Here is an 18987-nt window from a genome sequence, read left to right as displayed (position 1 = left end):
GGAATAAAATTTGAAAGTGGACCTGTACCTCTTTCCCTCTCCAACCTCACATTTCACCACTCTCTTCCTAGAAAAACCTGCTTTATTTTCATTTCCCAAATCTGTAAGCCCTTTTCCATCTCAGGGCTTTTGCCTGAAATACTATTCTCCCCATTCTCTGTCTGACTGACCCTTACTCGTTCTTCATATCTCAGCATTAAGGTCACTTATTCAAAGAGGCCTGCTCTGCCCATCCATTCTCAGTGAAATCTGTTCATCATGTCCTGTCTTGGAACTCTGCAGTTTTCCTTCACAGAATTTATCTCAGATTGTAATTCTGTGTGTATATGTATGACTATTTTAATGTCTGTCTCCTCTGTAAGCTAAGAGCCTCCACGAGTACAGACTAGGTCTGTTTAGTTCATCAATATATACACAAAATCCAGCACAGTGCTTGGCACATAGTAGCCACATGAGAAATATTTGTTGAAGGAGTAAATAAATATTATAATCATTCTTTAAGTATCTTTCCTCCCAAGAAGTCTATAATCATCTAGAGGGCTGAGATTAAATCTGAATTGAGTTGAATTGAATTGAGAGACAAATTAGGACTAACTTCCATTGGAAAAAAAATTTATTTAAGTCAGAATTCCTCAAGAAAACATATCTTATAAAATAAATCTTTTATTATTTTAACATGAAATATAGTCTTCAAAGGGAACAAAGTGTGCAGTATGTTGTAAATTCAAAACACTTATACAGGCTCAATCATATAAATTAATGTATTACATAATAAAACTTGAAATATTCCTATAATTTTATATCCCCAAAGAAAAAATTCCTTAGAAACAAAGAAGCAATCATGATGTGAAACGAGTACAGAGCTGATAAATGTATTTATAAATTGGTCCCCTATGTTTTCTATCATCTTGTCTAAGGAACCCCTTATTCATTACTGACTTTGAGCTGTAACACTGTTCACCTTTTAAGAATTCTGCCATTTTTGTCTTCCGTGCAAAGACAATAATACCTTTGCTCTGTGGTATTTCCTAACATTTGTATATTCCTATCAAATAATGTGTTATTTTTTTAGTATTAAGATACATCTTAAATTTCAATGCATCTTGTACCTTCTTTTATATAGCACGAGAGTGACTATCTCTAAATATATGCTATTTCTCTTTTCTAAACTAGTCACATAGTATTACAAATGAGTTATATTTTTTCTTCAATCTTTGCTCACCAATTGCTCAGTGAATTCATTCACTTTAGCATTTTCTGTTTTCCCTTCTTCGTTTCCATGGAGAAGGATGTCATGATGTGTTTGACTCCATGGAAACAGATGAGCATCTCTTTCTACATACACAACTAATTAAATCGAACACTTTCTGTGCTGCCCATTGTTCAGGAGGAGGAGTGAAGAGGCTTTCCCTGAATGAGACATCATTTTAGTAGCAATTCTTAGTGTTTAGTGTAATACGATGGATTAATGTTTTAACATAACTCATTACATCCTAGATTCAGATGAATTAGGGCTCAGTCCTGGGCCCTAAAAACATAAACACACATAGTAAAATCCTTACATGCTATGACTATCATTTATACATAAGTAGATTTTTCTTGTAATATCCATCTCAAGTCATTTAATTGAATACTAGAGACATCGTTGATAATATATTCTAGTAGATTTACTTTAATACTATACAATGTAATATAGTAGAAAGGTTATAGATTTAGAGTCAGATAAACCTGAGTCTTGAATTCTGGCTTTGTCATTTATCAGTTATATTACCTTGGCTTGAACCACTTAATCTTTTTGAGCCCTCAGTTTCCTCATCTGTAAACTATAGATTATAATACTTTGCCTGTGGGACAGTGAAATTAGATAATGACCGTAAAACATCTAGCATCGCACCTGACACATTGTAGACAATAAATAGGACCTTATTACTATTGTTATATCAGGTTGGATTTCCTGTAAAATAATCCAATCTTACATAGTTTCAGAAATGTCTCAAAATGAAAAAGCTCTAAATGCTAAGGAAAAAAATGATGCTGCTTTCTTTGTGAAAATCAAACAAAATAATTTGTAAATATTCACTGTGTAATGATGGTTCCTGGCATTGCTGCTAACAGTGTTTGGGGCATTTGCAGTGGTGAAGTGACCAAGCAGCACCATTTCTGATTCTACTATAACTTTTGTTGGCCTGTCCATGTTCTACACTAATATAAATCTCTCTGAATCATTGTCTCTCTTTGTTTATAACATCTCCCGACACAGTAGTTGGGTGTGGCAAGGAGCCTCATAAGTGGTAGAGCAGTGACATTATTTCAGGTTCCTTTTTCCTTTACTTCAACCCTGTCACTGAGGGTTAGGGTCATTGAAAGTTTTATAAATGCTTGCTTATATACATGTATTTACAAATATACTTACATGCATATGCATCCACACTAATAATAGCAATAAATGAGCCAACATTCATAAAGTTATGTTATATCAGCACTGTGTTAAGCATTTTGTAACTTATGAACTCATTTAAAAGCAAGACACCATGAAGAGTTTGGGGTACTCTCATTTCCCTCATTTCATAGGTCAGGAAACTGAGATGCAGACAGATTAAGTAACTTGCCTAATAAGTAACAGAACTGAGATTGAAGCCTGCAAGACTGATTGTAAAGCCCGTGCTTTTAACTACTAACATATGGGACCTCCATGTGTGGGTGGATATGTCTACGTATACATGCACATTCGTATGTATGAGTACATAGAGAATGAGAAAGACAAGAAAGATGATTAGGTTTAAACCTTGACAGATGAATTTCATAGTTATCTAGTTGGAACTTTTCTGAATTTTTTTTGTGCTATGAGCCCTTTTGGCAATCTGGTGAACTTCATGGACCCCTTCTCAGAAATATATATTTTAAGAGCATAAATATAATATAATAAGAATCCAAAGAAAATCAGCTGTATTGAAATACAGTTATCAAAGTATTTTCAAATTATGATGTAGCAATATACTTGCAATCATTTTTTTAACGCAGTAAATAGCAAGATCTAGTGGCAGATCTAACAACTGTGATAATTTCAAAGTAGCAGTGAGTGTGAATGATATTTAAGATACCTCAACAATGATAATGAGATGTGTAAAAATATTTTCTAAAATCTCAGGTACCCTCAAAATATAATATGTCCCATGTTATTATTATTATTCTCATTTTAAATTAGGACACTGAGACTCAGAAGTTAAGCAGTTTAGTTGCATAGTTAAAAACTGCAAGGTTGAAACTCAAACCAAGTCATTGGATTATGAATCCTATCTTCTTTCCATTGTTCACGTGTTGCCTCTATTACAATAAGCAGATATTTTTAAATGACCACAAATGATGGTGACAATATGAAAGGTGTGAAGTAAGAAGTAGGTGAAAACAGATAAATGCATCTTTGATGCCACACAAAGGTAACATTTTAGAACAAACAAATAAGATATCAGTAGAGAATGCTGGATTTACTTGTGTTGGACAGTATGGCACCATGGCTATTGTGCAGAGTGGCACAACTGTCACTACAAGTGACAGTCATTTCCTCTAACTGCTAGAGCTGGAGCTCTGGTTTCTACACATACATACAGAGACTCTTCTGCTTCAACTAGCCTTAAAATAACCGAATGCAGCAGAGCAGTCATGGTTCCACCTCAGCTTTCTGATCTATGTTCAGACTGAGCACAAGCAGAATGCCGGCCCCCATTGGTCATGGATTAGAGGCTACCTCCACAGTTGCCAGAATAATTAAAACAACACAGCAGGGCTTCCCTGGTGGCGCAGTGGTTGAGAATCTGCCTGCTAATGCAGGGGACGCGGGTTCGAGCCCTGGTCTGGGAGGATCCCACATGCCGCAGAGCGGCTAGGCCCGTGAGCCACAACTGCTGAGCCTGCGTGTCTGGAGCCTGTGCTCCGCAACAGGAGAGGCCGCGATAGTGAGAGGCCCATGCACTGCAATGAAGAGTGGCCCCCGCTTGCCACAACTAGAGATAGCCCTCGCACAGAAATGAAGACCCAACACAGCAAAAATAAATAAGTTAATTGATCAAAACTCCTACCCCCAACATCTTCTTAAAAAAAAAAAAAAGGTATTATTCTTAAAAAAAACAAACAAACAAAAAAAAAAACACAGCACACTAGCCAGCTGCATCCTATATTAGCTGTTCCTGACAGGAATGCAAATTTAAATGCACTGCCATCCAGTGAATATTAGTTTACATCATAAGCCCCACATTTGTATAACATGTTGCAGTTACCAGACACAAACAATAAATCATTTAATTCATTCATCAAAATAAGTTATGGTGGAGACTGGACAGGTATTGGCTGAATGTTGTTAACTGAGGAAACGAAGGAAGGGAGTAGGGTAGCTAGATAAAGAAGCAGGCCTTTCTCAGTTACTCTCGTTCAGGAAGCTCAGAACTTAATGGGACACTCACCACTCAGAAACTAGCCATAGAACCACTATCCCCCTAAAAGCAACTCAAAACAGGACCCAGGTGAGACTAAGTGCTGCTTTTTGTAATTATGACTAGGGGATACATGCTTTCAGCTACCTCAGATGCAGAAATTTTCCTTATAGGCACAGCATATTGGATGGTGGTGACATAACCCAATTAAATCTTCTGTTGGGAAGTATAAATACCCGTTACACAAAAGCAAAGTATGTCAGGGATTGAAGAGAAGGCTTGAAGTTTCCCTGTGTCTTACAGCCGACTTGGTAAGAGTGGAGCAGCCGGTGTCCTGGGAGGTAGAGTGACCTATTACCCCTGTGGTTCTGACTCCACTTTGGCCCTGAGAAACCTAATCAGTTAGGATTGTCCCAATGTGTGAGGATTGCCTCCATTTATCACATTTGTTCTTGTGACCACAGGTCCTAAATCCTCTCCTTTACTCAAGCTTCCAAGAAAGAATCTCACTGGTGCGGGGGGGTGGTGGTGTGCAGGTGATTATAATATGAATTACTGTCATCTTGCTAATACTAAGTACCACTGTTTTTGCTTAACGTTAACAAATAAGATGCTGGTAGAGAGTAGCTGTTAATCATGAAAGACAACTGGAGACTAGCTTTTACTACAGCATATTCTCTGTATCGTTTTCACTCCAGAAGGGCTCAAGTGATAAAAGGAACATGATCTACCTGTAATACATTTTAGTTCTGTTAATGAGTTTGGGTTTAAATGATTCCTTATCTATAAATGCAGTGATAGAATCTCTGGAATCTTCTGGATTAGATATTGGAGGTCTTTGTATAGAGAATAATACCTAATGGACTTGAGGGCATGGGGAGGGGGAAGGGTAAGCTGGGATGAAGTGAGAGTGGCATGGACATATATACACTACCAAACGTAAAATAGATAGCTAGTGGGAAGCAGCCTCATAGCGCAAGGAGATCAGCTCGGTGCTTTGTGACCACCTAGAGGGGTGGGATAGGGAGGGTGGGAGGGAGATGCAGAGGGAGGAGATATGGGGATATATGTATATGTATAGCTGATTCATTTTGTTATAAAGCAGAAACTAACACACCATTGTAAAGCAATTATACTCCAATAAAGATGTTTCAAAAATAAATAAATAAATAATACCTAGCTCTGCGTGACCACTCAGAAGACTTGTGCATAAGAGCTTCTATTATCAGATATGTTGAGTCAAATGCAAAACTTGCCTCATCTTCAAAACCAAGATTCTGAAAAAAACAAAACAAAACAAAAACCCTGCCTCTTCCAGGAGTTACTATACACAACCTGAGTATTTTGTAAAGCTCTTTCAAATTTCAGGAGCAGTGACCTTTCTTGATTTATTACCAGCATACAGGGAAACGTGGATTAGCAAAGTGAGTTATCTGAGAAGCTATGAAGTACTTCTGGGTCCCAATATATACAAGATTTAAATATATATTGAAACATTTAGAACTAAAACATCTTAGTTTCAGGCACAAAACAACTCAGACAGAAGTGTGACACATTCTCTTTCTTCATCTAGCATTTGTGTTTCCCCAAAGCAAGTATTTCATTTGCTAAGTTTTCTTCCCCCATTATCAGTTCATGCCAAAATACCTTAAAAGTAACTGCTTCCCTCATGCTCAACTCATATATGATTACCCTTAGCCAGTGTGTGAATACCTGATCATTGTTTGTGATGAAAGTAACAAAATTTTTTCACTTAAAGTACACGGCAGGAGCCATGATATCTTTTTTTTGGTGTTGTTTTTAAGTAAAGTTTATGGAGCTTTTTACACTTTTGCAGTGTACAGTTTTTTAATTTTAACAAACCCATGATCATGTAATTACCACCACAGTCAAGATGTAGAACGGGTCCATCACACCCCAGAATTCCCCCATGTCCCTTTATTATCAGTCCCTCCATACATCTCAGCCCCTAGATAACACTGTTTTCTGTCCCGTGGTTTTACCTTTTCCAAAATGCCATGTAAATGAATCATACAATATGTACCCTTTGAGACTGAGTTCTTTCACTTAGCATAATGCATTTGAGACTTTTCCATGTTATGGAGTAGATCATTACTTCATTCCTTTTTATTGCTGAGCAGTATTCTATTGTATGGATGTACTACAGTTTCTTTTGTCATTCTCCAGTTGGACAATGAGATGTTTTTAGTTTTTAGCAATAATAAATGAAGCTTTCATAAACATCCACATGCAGGTTTTTATGTGAACATAAGCCTTCATGCTTTTATTTCTCCTGAGTAATAAACAGCTAGAAGAGATTATTGGGCCATGTAGTAAGTGTATATTTAACTTGCTATGAAACTGGCAAACAGTTTTCCATAGTGGCTGTACCATCTATGATACCAATCCTACGAGCAAAGTTTGAGAGTTCTAGTTCTACATCCTCACCAAGAATTTGGTATTGACAGGTTTATTCTGGTTTTGGTTTAGCCATTCTAATAGATGCGTATTGGCATCACATTGTGGTTTAGATTTGTATTTCCCTGTGTATTAATGATGTTGAGCATCTTTTCATATGCTTAATTGGCGAAATGTCTATTCAAACCTTTTGGCCATCTTATAATGTCATTATCAGTCTTTTTTTTTTTTGGCTGCGTTGGATCTTCATTGCTGCATGTGGGCTTTCTCTAGTTGTGCAGAGCAGGGACTACTCTTCGTTGTGGTGCGTGGGCCTCTCACTGCGGTGGCTTCTCTTGTTGTGGAGCATGTGCTCTAGGCACGCAGGCTTCAGTAGTTCCAACACGTGGACCCCAGAGCACGGGGACTTCAGTAGTTGTGGCACGAGGGCTCAGTAGTTGTGGCTCGTAGGCTCTAGGGCACAGGCTCAGTAGTTGTGGTGCACAGGCTTAATTGCTCCAGAGCATGTGGGATCTTCCTGGGCCAGGGATCAAACCCGTGTCCCCTGCATTGGCAGGCAGATTCTTAAGCACTGTGCCACCAGGGAAATCCATTATCAGTCTTTTATTATTCACTTGTAAGAGTTCTTTCTTTATTCTGGATAGAAGGCTTAATCAGATATGTGTTTTGCAAATATTTCCTCCTAATTTTTGCAGCTTGTGTTTTCATTTTCTTAACAGTGTCTTTCAAACAGAGTTTTAAATTTGGATGAAATTCAATTTATCGATATTTTAATAGATTGTTCTTTGGTATCATATCTAAGAAATTTTTGCCTAACTCAAGGTCACAGAGATTTTCTTTCATCTTTGTTTGCTTCTAAAAGTTTTATGTAGTTATACAGATTTTACATTTAAATTTATTATTGATTTTGAGATAATTTTTGTATATGATGAAAAGTATAGGTTGAGAGGTTTTGTTTTTTCTTTTTGCATGTGGATGTCCAATATTTTTAGTACCATTTGTTTAAAAAATTGTTTATTGGTTTGCCTTTGCATATTTGTCAAAAATCAATTGATCAGGGCTTCCGTGGTGGCGCAGTGGTTGAGAGTCCGCCTGCCGATCCAGGGGACACGGGTTTGTGCCCCGGTCCGGGAAGATCCCACATGCCGTGGAGCGGCTGGGCCCGTGAGCTATGGCCACTGAGCCTGAGCATCTGGAGCCTGGCAACGGGAGAGGCCACAGCAGTGAGAGGCCCGCGTACTGCAAAAAAAAAAACAAAAAAAACAATTGATCAAGGAGGGATTAAATTAGGAGTTTGGGATTAAAATATACATACTACTAAATATAAAATAGATAACGCACAAGGGCCTACTGCATAGCACAGGGAACTATACTCAGTATCTTATAATAACCTATAATAGAAGAGAATATAAAATATATATATATGTATGTATGTATAACTGAATCACTTTGCTCGAAACCTGAAACTGACACAATATTGTAAATGAACTATATTTCAATAAAATTTTAAAATAAATAAATAAAAGAATACTTGTTACTCCAAAAAAATCAATTGATCATATATATGAGTCTATTTCTGTACTTTCACCTCTGTCCTATTGATCTATATGTCTATTTTTTTTGTTATTTAAATCGTGAATTTATGGGCATGAAATTGTTTATTATTTATAATATCCCCTTATTTTCCTTTTAATGTCTACAGGCTCTGTAGTGATATCCCTACTTCAGTTCCTGATATTGGAAATTTTTGTCTGCTCTGTCTTTAATGATCAATCTGATTGAAGAGTTATCAATTTTATTGATGTTTTCCAAGAACCAACTTTTAGCTTCACTGATTTTTCTCTAGTGTTTTTCAGACTTTAATTTCATTGATCTCTACTTTTAATCTTTATTATGTACTTCCTCTGCTTGTTTTGGGTTAAATTTGCTCTTTTTTTTTCTTTTTCTTTTTTTTGGGGGGGAGGGGGTCCTGGTAGAAGCATAGATCACTGATTTGAAACTACTCTTCTATTCTAATACAAGTATTCAATGCTGTATATTTCCTTCTAAGCTCTCCTCATGTGTAGGATAGGAATCTTACAATAGTATTTTTATTTTCTTTCATTTAACTGTATTTTTTAATTTCCCTTGAGATTTTCTCTTTAACCAATGGATTGTCTATGTGTTGAACACATAGTTAATTAATCATAGTTAATTAATTAATCACTGAATAATTCCCAAATATTCAGTGATTTCCAATTATCTTTCTATTATTGATTTCTAGTTTAATTACATTATGGTCAGAGAACATACTTCATATGAATTCGCTTCTTCAAATCTGTTAACATTTATGACCAATCTGTGGTCTATTTCAGTAAATGTCCCATGGTTGTTTTAAAAGACTGTGTATCTGGCTGTCAATGGATAATATGTTCAATAAATACCAGTATATCTGCTGCTTTATGATAGTATTTGCTTCTTCTTTATGCTTGCGATTTTCATTCTAGTGGTTCAAGCAATTATTGAAGGATGGGTGTTGAAGTTACCAGCTCTAATTGTGAATTTTTCAAGTGTATTTTCAATTCTCCCAGTTTTTGCTATGTGTATTTTGAAGCTCTGTGGTTTGGTACATACACATTTAGGATTGTCATGTATTCTTGATGAACTGAACCTTTTATCATTGTATAATATTTCTATTTGTCTCTGGTAGTTGTGCTCTGAGGTCTACTTTATCAGATATTAATATAGACACTCCAGCACCCCCCTTTTTTTTTTTTTTTTTTTTTTTTTTTTTTGCGGTACGCGGGCCTCTCACTGCTGTGGCCTCTCCCATTGCTGAGCACAGGCTCCGGACACACAGGCTCAGCGGCCATGGCTCACGGGCCCAGCCACTCCACGGCATGTGGGATCTTCCCGGACCGGGGCACGAACCCATGTCCCCTGCATCGGCAGGCGGACTCTCAGCCACTGCGCCACCAGGAGAGCCCTCCAGCTTTTTTTGATTAGTGTTCACATGGTAAATTTGTGCTCAATCTTTTACTTTTAACCTATTTATGCCATTATATTTCACGTGAGTTTCTTATAAACAACATATAGGTGGGTCCTCCTTTTTTTTTTAAATCTTTTTATTGGTGTGCTTATACCATTTGACAATAATGGAATCATTAATGTTAGAATTTAAGATTTCCAACTTATTACATATTGTTTCCTCTGTTTTTCAATCCCCCATTCCTGTCTTCCTCTGCATTTCTTAAATGTTTTTAATAGTCCATTTTAATGTGTATGTAGCAGAGTGTCTTGTAACAGCTTTATTGAGATCCACCATACCAACATACCATACAGTTCACCAATTTAAAGTGTGCAATTTAGTAGTTTTTGTATATTCACAGAGTTGTGTTGTACAAACATCACCATAATTGATTTTATTTCATTACCCCCCAATAAAATCCTGTACCCTTTAGCTATGACCCCTCAAACACTCCTCTTTTCTCCCTACCCCTGGCCCTATGCAAGCACTAGATATAAAATTCTGGGTTGACAGTTCTTCCCCCTTCCCCCAACACTTGAAAAATGTTGTGCTATTGCCTTATGGCCTCTATAGTTTCTTATGAGAAATACACTGTAATTCGAATTTAGTTTTCAGAAATTTGATTTTGATTGACTCAGTATGAATTTCTTTGGGTTTATTTTGTTTGAGCTTTGTTCAACTTCTTAAATTTGTAGGTTTGTGTCTTTCACCCAATTTGGGACATTTCTAACCATTATTCCTTCAAATATGTTTTCAGCCCTTCATTCTTTTTCCTCTCTTTCTGGGACTCTGATGATATAAATGGTAGAAACTTTGTTATTATCCCACAGAGCCCTGAGACTCTGTTGATTCTTTTTGTTTCTATCTTTTCTATCAGTTGTTCAGACTGAATAATTTCTATTGGTCTGTCATCAAGTTCAGTGATTCTTTCCTCTGTCATTTCCATTACGCTATTGTGCCTATTAGATGAGATTTTTATTTTGGTTATTTTATTTGGTTTTTTACTTTTTTTTTTTTTTTTGGCTGCATTGGGTCTTTTGCTGTGTGCAGGCTTAGTTACAGCGAGTGCGGGCTACTCTTCATTGCGGTGCATGGGCTTCTCATTGCAGTGGCTTCTCTTTTTGTGGAGCACGGGCTCTGGGCATGTGGGTTTCAGTAGTTGTGGTGCACAGGCTCAGTAGTTGTGGTGTGCAGGCTCCGTAGTTGTGGCACATGGGCTTAGTTGCTCCGCGTCATGTGGGATCTTCCTGGAACAGGGCTTGAACCTGTGTCTCCTGCATTGGCAGGCAGATTCTTAACCACTGTGCTACCAGGGAAGTCTGGTTTTTTACTTATTTTTAAACATTTATTATTCTAAATTTTTCACTGGGTTCATCTTTATATTTTCTCTCTTTGCTGAGACTTTGGATTTTTCCATTTGTTTCAAGAGCATTCATAGTTGCTCGTCAGAGCATTTTTATGACCATTGCTTTAAAATCTTTGTCAGATAATTCTAGTATCTCTATCATCACAGTTTTGGTGCCTGCTGATTGTGTTTTCTTGTTTAATATTTTCCTGGTGTTTGGTTTGTCTAGTAATTTTGGATTATATCTTGGACATTTTGTGTATTATCTTATGAGACTCTGGATCCTACTTTAAATCTCCTGTTTTAGTACACTGACAATCTGTTTAGGTTTAGAATGAACATTTTGTTCCAATTTTGTAGACTGTGGTTCAAATGTCAAGTTAGCTTTGAGAGCTCTTGCGAGTTATTTTCTGGTCTGCCCCATTTTTGTGCTACTCAGGCCAATTTAGAACCTAGGAAGTATCCCACCAAGAGTTCCATTCTCAAAGCTTTTGCTGTTTTGACTCTGGTCAGTTTCACATATGGGCTGCTCAGTTATCCATGGCATCATGCACTGATTTAAAGAATTGCTTTCTCTAGCTTCCTCCTCTCCATAACCTTTCCCCACTCTCTAGTTGGGAAGGGGCAAGATACCACCTTGTTGCCATCCTTTGCCTAATTCAAGGCACAATGCTTCATAGGGCTCCTCCCCACAGTCTCTGCAGTATCCATTGGAGAGGAAAAGAGGTACAATTTGTTTTGTTGTATGTGTTTTGTTTTTTTGTTTTTTTTTTTTTGCGGTATGTGGGCCTCTCACTGTTGTGGCCTCTCCCGTTTGCGGAGCACAGGCTCCGGACGCGCAGGCTCAGCGGCCATGGCTCACGGGCGTAGCCACTCCGTGGCATGTGGGATCTTCCCAGACTGGGGCACGAACCCGTGTCCCCTGCATCGGCAGGCGGACTCTCAACCACTGTGCCACCAGGGAAGCCTTGTTGTATGTGTTTTGAGTAGCAGAAGTATAGTCAAAAGAGTTCACTCCTGCAGAGCTACTCGCTTCCCAATATTTTGACTGGAGAGAGCAGGCTTCTTGGGGAATTTTGTGTATGTGCCCACTGGTATTTCTGATGAGCTACTTTAGCACCCAGGCTGGCTTTATATAGGAGGCAAAAAAAAAAAAAAAATCAGGAAACTCAATACCAGGTTGTTCCTGAAGCTTCATAGTTCCCTAACCAATTTGCCTTCTTTTCACCGCCTTTCATTTATTTTGCCTGGGGTGTTTAGTTTTAAGTAGCAGGAGGATCATGATAGTATGCATTTGCTCCACATTGTCTAAAACAGGAAGCCAACCATGATTCATTTTTGTAGATCTCAAAAACATACCACAATGCCTAGTGTATGATCTACACTAAGTATTTTTTCTCAAAAGGAGTAAGGGAGGAAAAAAATAACCTCACATCTCAAAATGTTAATTTAGTATGACAAAGTTGTTAAGAACATACCCTTTAAAGTCAACAATCAGTTTGAATTTTAGCTTCACCACCTACTGTTATTGTAATGTGTACGAGTTACCTAACTTCTCTAAGTCTCAGTTTCCTATACTATAGGGACAGTAATATCTATCTCATAGGGTGAGTAACAATGAGATAGTATATTTAATGCATTTACCACAGTACTTGATAAGAAACAGCTAGTAAATATAGTTCATAGTTATATTAGTAATAAAAACAATAATTATCAAATATCACTATCTGTTTCTTATCCTCATAGGAAATTCTGCCGTTAAAGACAAAGAAGATCAATTTGGGAGAACACCACTTATGTATTGTGTGTTGGCTGACAGACTGGATTGTGCAGATACTCTCCTGAAGGCAGGAGCAGATGTTAATAAAACTGACCATAGCCAGAGAACAGCCCTCCATCTTGCAGCTCAAAAGGTGAGAAGTAAAACTACCGTGAAGAGTAAACCTTTTCTGTGGTATTTGTTAATTGATTAATGGAACTGTGAGATGGACAGATGGTAAAGAAATTACAGGTATATAACTCATAGTTTCATATGTTTTCTCTAAAAACTGTAATCTTTAAACTGCAGAGAGTAAGCACAGATAACCATCAGTGGCTGCTTTCACTTATCCAAGTTCCTCCAGCGATGAAATCTATTTTCTGATCTAAAGTTAAGTTGGGAAAAAGGAAATAAAATTATATGTATTAATATGATTAAACTATATTACAAGTCAATTTATGCATGAAAAAAGGCAAAGAAAAAAAGAAAACCACCACACACTAAATTGTCAATAGTGGTTGGATTTGGGAATTTGCTGGCGATCCAGTGGCTAGGACTCCACGCTTCCATTGCAGGGGGCATGGGTTCGATCCCTGGTTGGGGAACTAAGGTCCTGCAAGCTGTGTGGTACGGCCAAAATATATATATATGAAATGTATATATATCTCAATAGTGGTTGAGTTTAAATATTGGGAATATATATGAATTTTGATACTTTTCATTGTTTAAAATGTTTTCCTTAATGTGTGTTACTTTTACAGTAAAAAGTTGTAGTTGCCCATAAAGTATGTGGCATTAGGGAGCATAAAAGAAATTTATTTTCTGAAATGTATTTTCAAATTTTTAAAAATCTAAATCTATATTGCTAGTATAAATGATTTCAAGTTTTTAAAGGCTTGTTAAGAGCTCAGTTTTTTAGGATTAAACATATCAAAAAACAATGAAATGGGAAGCTTCTAAATTTATTTGAAAACTTATTTATCTGAAAATGATTTTTCTCACCATAAAATTTTGGTCTATAAAATATATTTCCAGTGCCTGATATTTTTCTCTTTGTTATTTTACACTTGTGTATTTTGGGAATAAAAAGCAATGAAAATTAGTTAGATCCAGCAGAAACTATTAGAGTTATTTCCCATTAAAAAATGTGAACCAGATATAGCTGATTAATTGAGGGGTTAGAAAAATACCTTTTCATTAGTTGAAAGCATAAAAAGAGACTGACATTAAGATATACTTCTGAATATGCTAGTTATATGTTCTTATCAGTTAGGTCTGTCAGGTTATTTCCAAAGTTATTGCTCTTGAATTTGCTTTTCATTACAGTAATTTTCAAAAACTCTCTCATTTTCAATCTCAGTTTTAACTACTGCTCAGGTATTTATAACCTTTCACCTAGGCTTGTCAGCTGTTAAAATTCTTTACTAAGGAAGTGTAACTCTATTTAACTTGTTATCATAAAAAAGTAAACATTTCAGATTGGGAATAGCCCCACTACTAAGAATTTGACACACTTTAGATTTTTTCATTGTGATTCACTTAGGTTTAAAACTCAACTTTAAAAATGTAAGTTGGGGGAAACTAACTGCACATCAAGTGGATCATGTGAGGAAAGAAAAAGAATTTAAGTTGATGATCCAACAGTATGACACTTTTGTATAGGTATAATGTGAAAAAGGTTGAGAGAAGGGGAGAGCACAACCAGACATGTGAGCTGCTAAGTCTCTCTGTGAGATGCAGTGTGTTGTTTCTGTTTGCTTTTTGTTTCTCCTTTATTTTTTTAAGCAGTGATTTCTTTAGTGTCAAAGAATAAATAGAACTATGATTTACATGTCACAGTTTACATAGCTGATTTCATAAGTAACAAGTTTCATGTTCTTTCAACTATCTGTTAATTATGCATTTCCCCGTCTCTGTGTTCCTGTTTGTATTTGCATGTTTGCCAAAAGCCGTAATATACCTTTAAGCTATACTAGCAGTAGAATTTCTAGAACAAGGGTGATAATTATTCTTTAATACTCCGCTCTGTCCAGATCAAACCTGGGTATTGTGTTTGGTTTTGTGCTTCATGCAAAAGCACCATGATTAAGAAATCAGAGGTAGTATACTTCAGGCAGGGATAAGATGGTGGACGACCTAGAAATAATTTTCAAAAATAGTTGGAGATGATATGTCCCAGCTCTGTAGCCCACCCCGCCTCTAAGCAGACACAAACACAGATTCTCTTAGAAAAAATATCTTCACCTTTAACTTCCAGGATTCCCCCATATTAAAACAGACCAAATATGATCTCACAGTGAAAGATCACCAAACACATGAGCAATCAATCTACTGTGAAGGAGAGTCAGCTGAAACAATGAACAGATTTCTATCAAAAACATCAGATATTGGCACCATTAGAAACACAATATAAATTAACCATTGATGGAACATTTAAAGATATAAAAGAAGAAATCACAAAAAGGAGCAACCAACCCGAGACTTTCATGACTAGGCATAAGTTCTCACCATGACCACCTATTTTAGAACAGCTCATCTGCGAAACACATCTGAAAACTGAACAAAACATATTGTTTGAAGGCACTGGGAGCAGTCAGCATAGGCAGGATGGTTCAGAGTAGGGAAGCACATGAAATTAGCTCCGCATTTATCCTGGCTTTTTCCTTCAAGGCATTTTCCAAATTGGAAAGCAAAAGAATACAACCCTAGCAGGAAGCAGGATTCTTAGTCAGCTGGGGAAACCCAGGTGTAGTTTGGTGTTAGCAGTAGCTGGAACTTGAAGGGCAAACTCCTGAAGAGAAGGGGACCAAAGAGAAGGAACCCAAAAACCTGAGTACAAATTCCTCGCAAGTCATTAGCAGTTGCCTAAACTCTGCTTGTATAGGGTGAGGCTCTAAGAAACTTAGCAGTAAACAACAGATGGTAGACTAAACAGAGCTAAGCAGAGATTGTTTTTACGTTATCCTATATTTTCTTTTCTACTTAAATCTTTTAATACATAACAAATTGATTTTTGTGTAGGGATCCATTCTCATTTTAAAACATATGAATAACTAATTTTCCCAGGTCAACCTAGCTCATTAAGGTTTAGCTGTTTAGTATCTGCTGAGTGCCAGTGCCAGACTTTTGTACTATGCACTTCCTATGTCTCTTTTTTAATTACATTTTTTAAATGAAGGGTCCTGAATTCTAGGGAGCTGCTTAGGAAATTTGAGAATGGAAGTTACATGATCAAATTATTTTAGGGAGACAAATATGGCAACTAAAGCTACTTTGGAAGAGGACAAGAATGGAGGTACACAGAAATCTATTACAGTTCAGGCCAACGGAGAGGAACAGTTGGATCCAATAGATATATTGTGGAGGTAGAACTGTTCATTCAATAAGTAGTTGCCAAGTGTCTATTGTGTATCATGATTATACATCTCGAGAGAATATTAAAAAATTAATCACATGTCTGCTATAAATAAGTACTGTCAGTACTGATCCCTATTAAACTTCACATCCCTTTGTTTAGTGAACCTCTCTGATATTTTAGATAGCAAATATTCTTGTCAAATATCATCTATCGCACTTAATTCTGTTGTCTGTGAACTCAGAAGTGTGTTATTTATGTAACATCAATATTCATATATACATGCATGCATGCATTCATTCAACATATGTTAAAACTGTTACTGTGCAACAGGCACTGTGCTAGGTCTTGGAATGCAAAGATGAAAGACATGATTCCTACTCTTAAGTTGCTTACAAAGACCAAAGATAAAGATATTAAGTGATAATTAAAGTTGGCCTATCTACTGTAAGGTATGTATATCTATGTGTGATATTAATATACCTAAGTGTTTTATAAAATATCAACAGCCATAACATGTAAAAAGCATTGTTATTATTACTGACCCAAAGATCAACCATTCTCATATATTATTTATTATGGTTTTGTGTTTTTTGTGATAGTGAACTATATTATGGCATCTTAGATTGATTAGTAAGAAGAACTCACGTTCGCGTAGCATTTTGTTTGTGTTTCTACTAGAGCCCTACTATCTTGTACGTACTTGCCTCTTTCCCACTACAGTGGAGCTCCAGGAGGAGACTTGTTTTATTTATTTTTCAATCCCCCAGAATCTAACACAGTATCTGATATGTCTTCATTGAACAAATGAATACATTTTATGTTACTTATATAGAAAGTCATTATGAATACAAATGCTAGATATTTTGTTTATTAGAAACATTTATCCAGTTACAAAATACATATATAGGAAAAACTTACTGAACTGTGTTGATTGACTTAGTTATTTTGACACATATTCACTTTTCTGGAAACAAACTGCTGTTAGTCCAAGCAGCTAAGGAAATGATACCCATGAGAATAAAATTAATCTCAATATACTGAACATCTGTACCTAATTTGTTTTTCATTTAGTACCCTCAGTTTAATCCAAGAAAGCTATCAGTCATACCTTTTCTGGGTTTCTCACAAAAGATATCTAATTGTTAGAAATGTTTTGCTCCTGGGAAGCTACTATTTCTCTGACTTCCACAGATACATTTATTTGTTGATAAGGATAAAAAAAAAAAAAAGCTTTAGCAATCTCACTAAATTTTAATAGCTATGCATTTTTAATCTTCCAGGAGTTTATTAATTTGGCTTCAAGAAGACTGACTACCCACTTTGAAAAATTATATCATGTTAAACACAAAAATTAAAGAAGGTTCAGCTTGTGGTTGGGTTGTTTTTTCTTTTTTGGTTTACAAAGAGAATTCTCATTCATCTATGAAAATTAAATATTAATTTTCAGTTTTAAAAATATGTTGTTTCCATGTTAATGACTTATGAAAAGTAAAGGAGAAGAGTAGAATACCTCCGAAACTTTTCTGGAAAACTTAATACCACCTAACAGTATTTGGTTTCCTTATCTTACACTAACTCAACACTTAAACACCAAACAACCCCTACCCGGTCCCCTTCAACTCTGTATTCCATTATTCCTCCTCAGTACATATGCCTAACAATTAACCATGGATTTCACTCATCTATATTTCACCCCCTCTAACGCTGTTTGAAGGCAGAGGTCATGTCTTACTTGATTTTATTTTTAACTGACTTATTTATTTATTTTTATTTTTGGCTGCATTGCATCTTCATTGCTGCACGCGGGCTTTCTCTAGGTGCGGTAAGCGTGGGCAACTCTTCATTGTGGTACGTGGACTTCTCATTGCAGTGGCTTCTCTTGTTGTGGAGCATGGGCTCTAGGCGCACAGGCTTCAGTAGTTGTGGCACACGGGCTTAGTTGCTCTGTGGCATGTGGGATCTTCCCAGACCAGGGCTCAAACCCCTGTCCCCTGCATTGGCAGGTGGATTGTTAACCACTGAGCCACCAGGGAAGTCCCTTATTTGATTTTATAGTTCCAGTCTTAACACAGTTCCTGCCATTTAATAAAGACTCAGTTAATCTTTGTTTAATGAATACATCAATGAAGGAATCAATCAATCAATGTGAACATCAGATAAATTTATCATGAATGGTATAGTCTTCAAAACTGTTGGAGTTTAAATTATATATTATTTATTCCTGTTCATTATCCACCCCAACACATAATTTTGTAAGTAGGACTTTACAACACTCTGTGAGCTTAATTTCTCAACAAATATAATTTTTGTATGCCTCAATTTCTTTATTATAAAATGGGACAATACCTCTCCCTGTCCACCATATAGGAATGATGAGTTCTTAGATATAAAGCATTCTGCTTGATGGAGAAAAATACCCTCTAGAAGTATAAGTTATCAGTGTTATTGCTGTTAGTCATGCTGCAATACACGTGTAAACATCAAATTAGTCTTTAGGAATCAGTAGACATCAGAAACAGAAAGATCCTTTAGGATCTTCTAGTCCAATTAGCCACTGGATGAGGAAATGGAGTCAATTCTCCTTTCAGTTCTCGTCTCTTAATAAATTATTCATCATTCACTTTGCCTTTGCATATGCCTGAATAGTCTCTGTCTTTTTTTTTTTTTTTTTTT

General features: G+C 36.4%; 1 protein-coding gene across 2 annotated transcripts in view; it reads left to right on the top strand.

The window, feature by feature from the left end:
• Positions 1 to 18987, top strand: part of INVS (inversin) — a 147979-nt gene that overhangs the window by 6147 nt on the left and 122845 nt on the right. For both annotated transcript variants that reach the window (XM_007461642.1, XM_007461641.1), the window contains exon 3: positions 12944 to 13110. In XM_007461642.1, coding sequence (XP_007461704.1) covers positions 12944 to 13110 — 167 coding nt within the window. The remainder of the gene's footprint in view (positions 1 to 12943; positions 13111 to 18987) is intronic.

The sequence above is a fragment of the Lipotes vexillifer genome, unplaced genomic scaffold, assembly GCF_000442215.2.
Source record: "Lipotes vexillifer unplaced genomic scaffold, Lipotes_vexillifer_v1.1 scaffold809, whole genome shotgun sequence".
NCBI classification, from domain to species: domain Eukaryota; kingdom Metazoa; phylum Chordata; class Mammalia; order Artiodactyla; family Lipotidae; genus Lipotes; species Lipotes vexillifer.
This window is presented reverse-complemented; position numbering and strand designations above follow the sequence as displayed.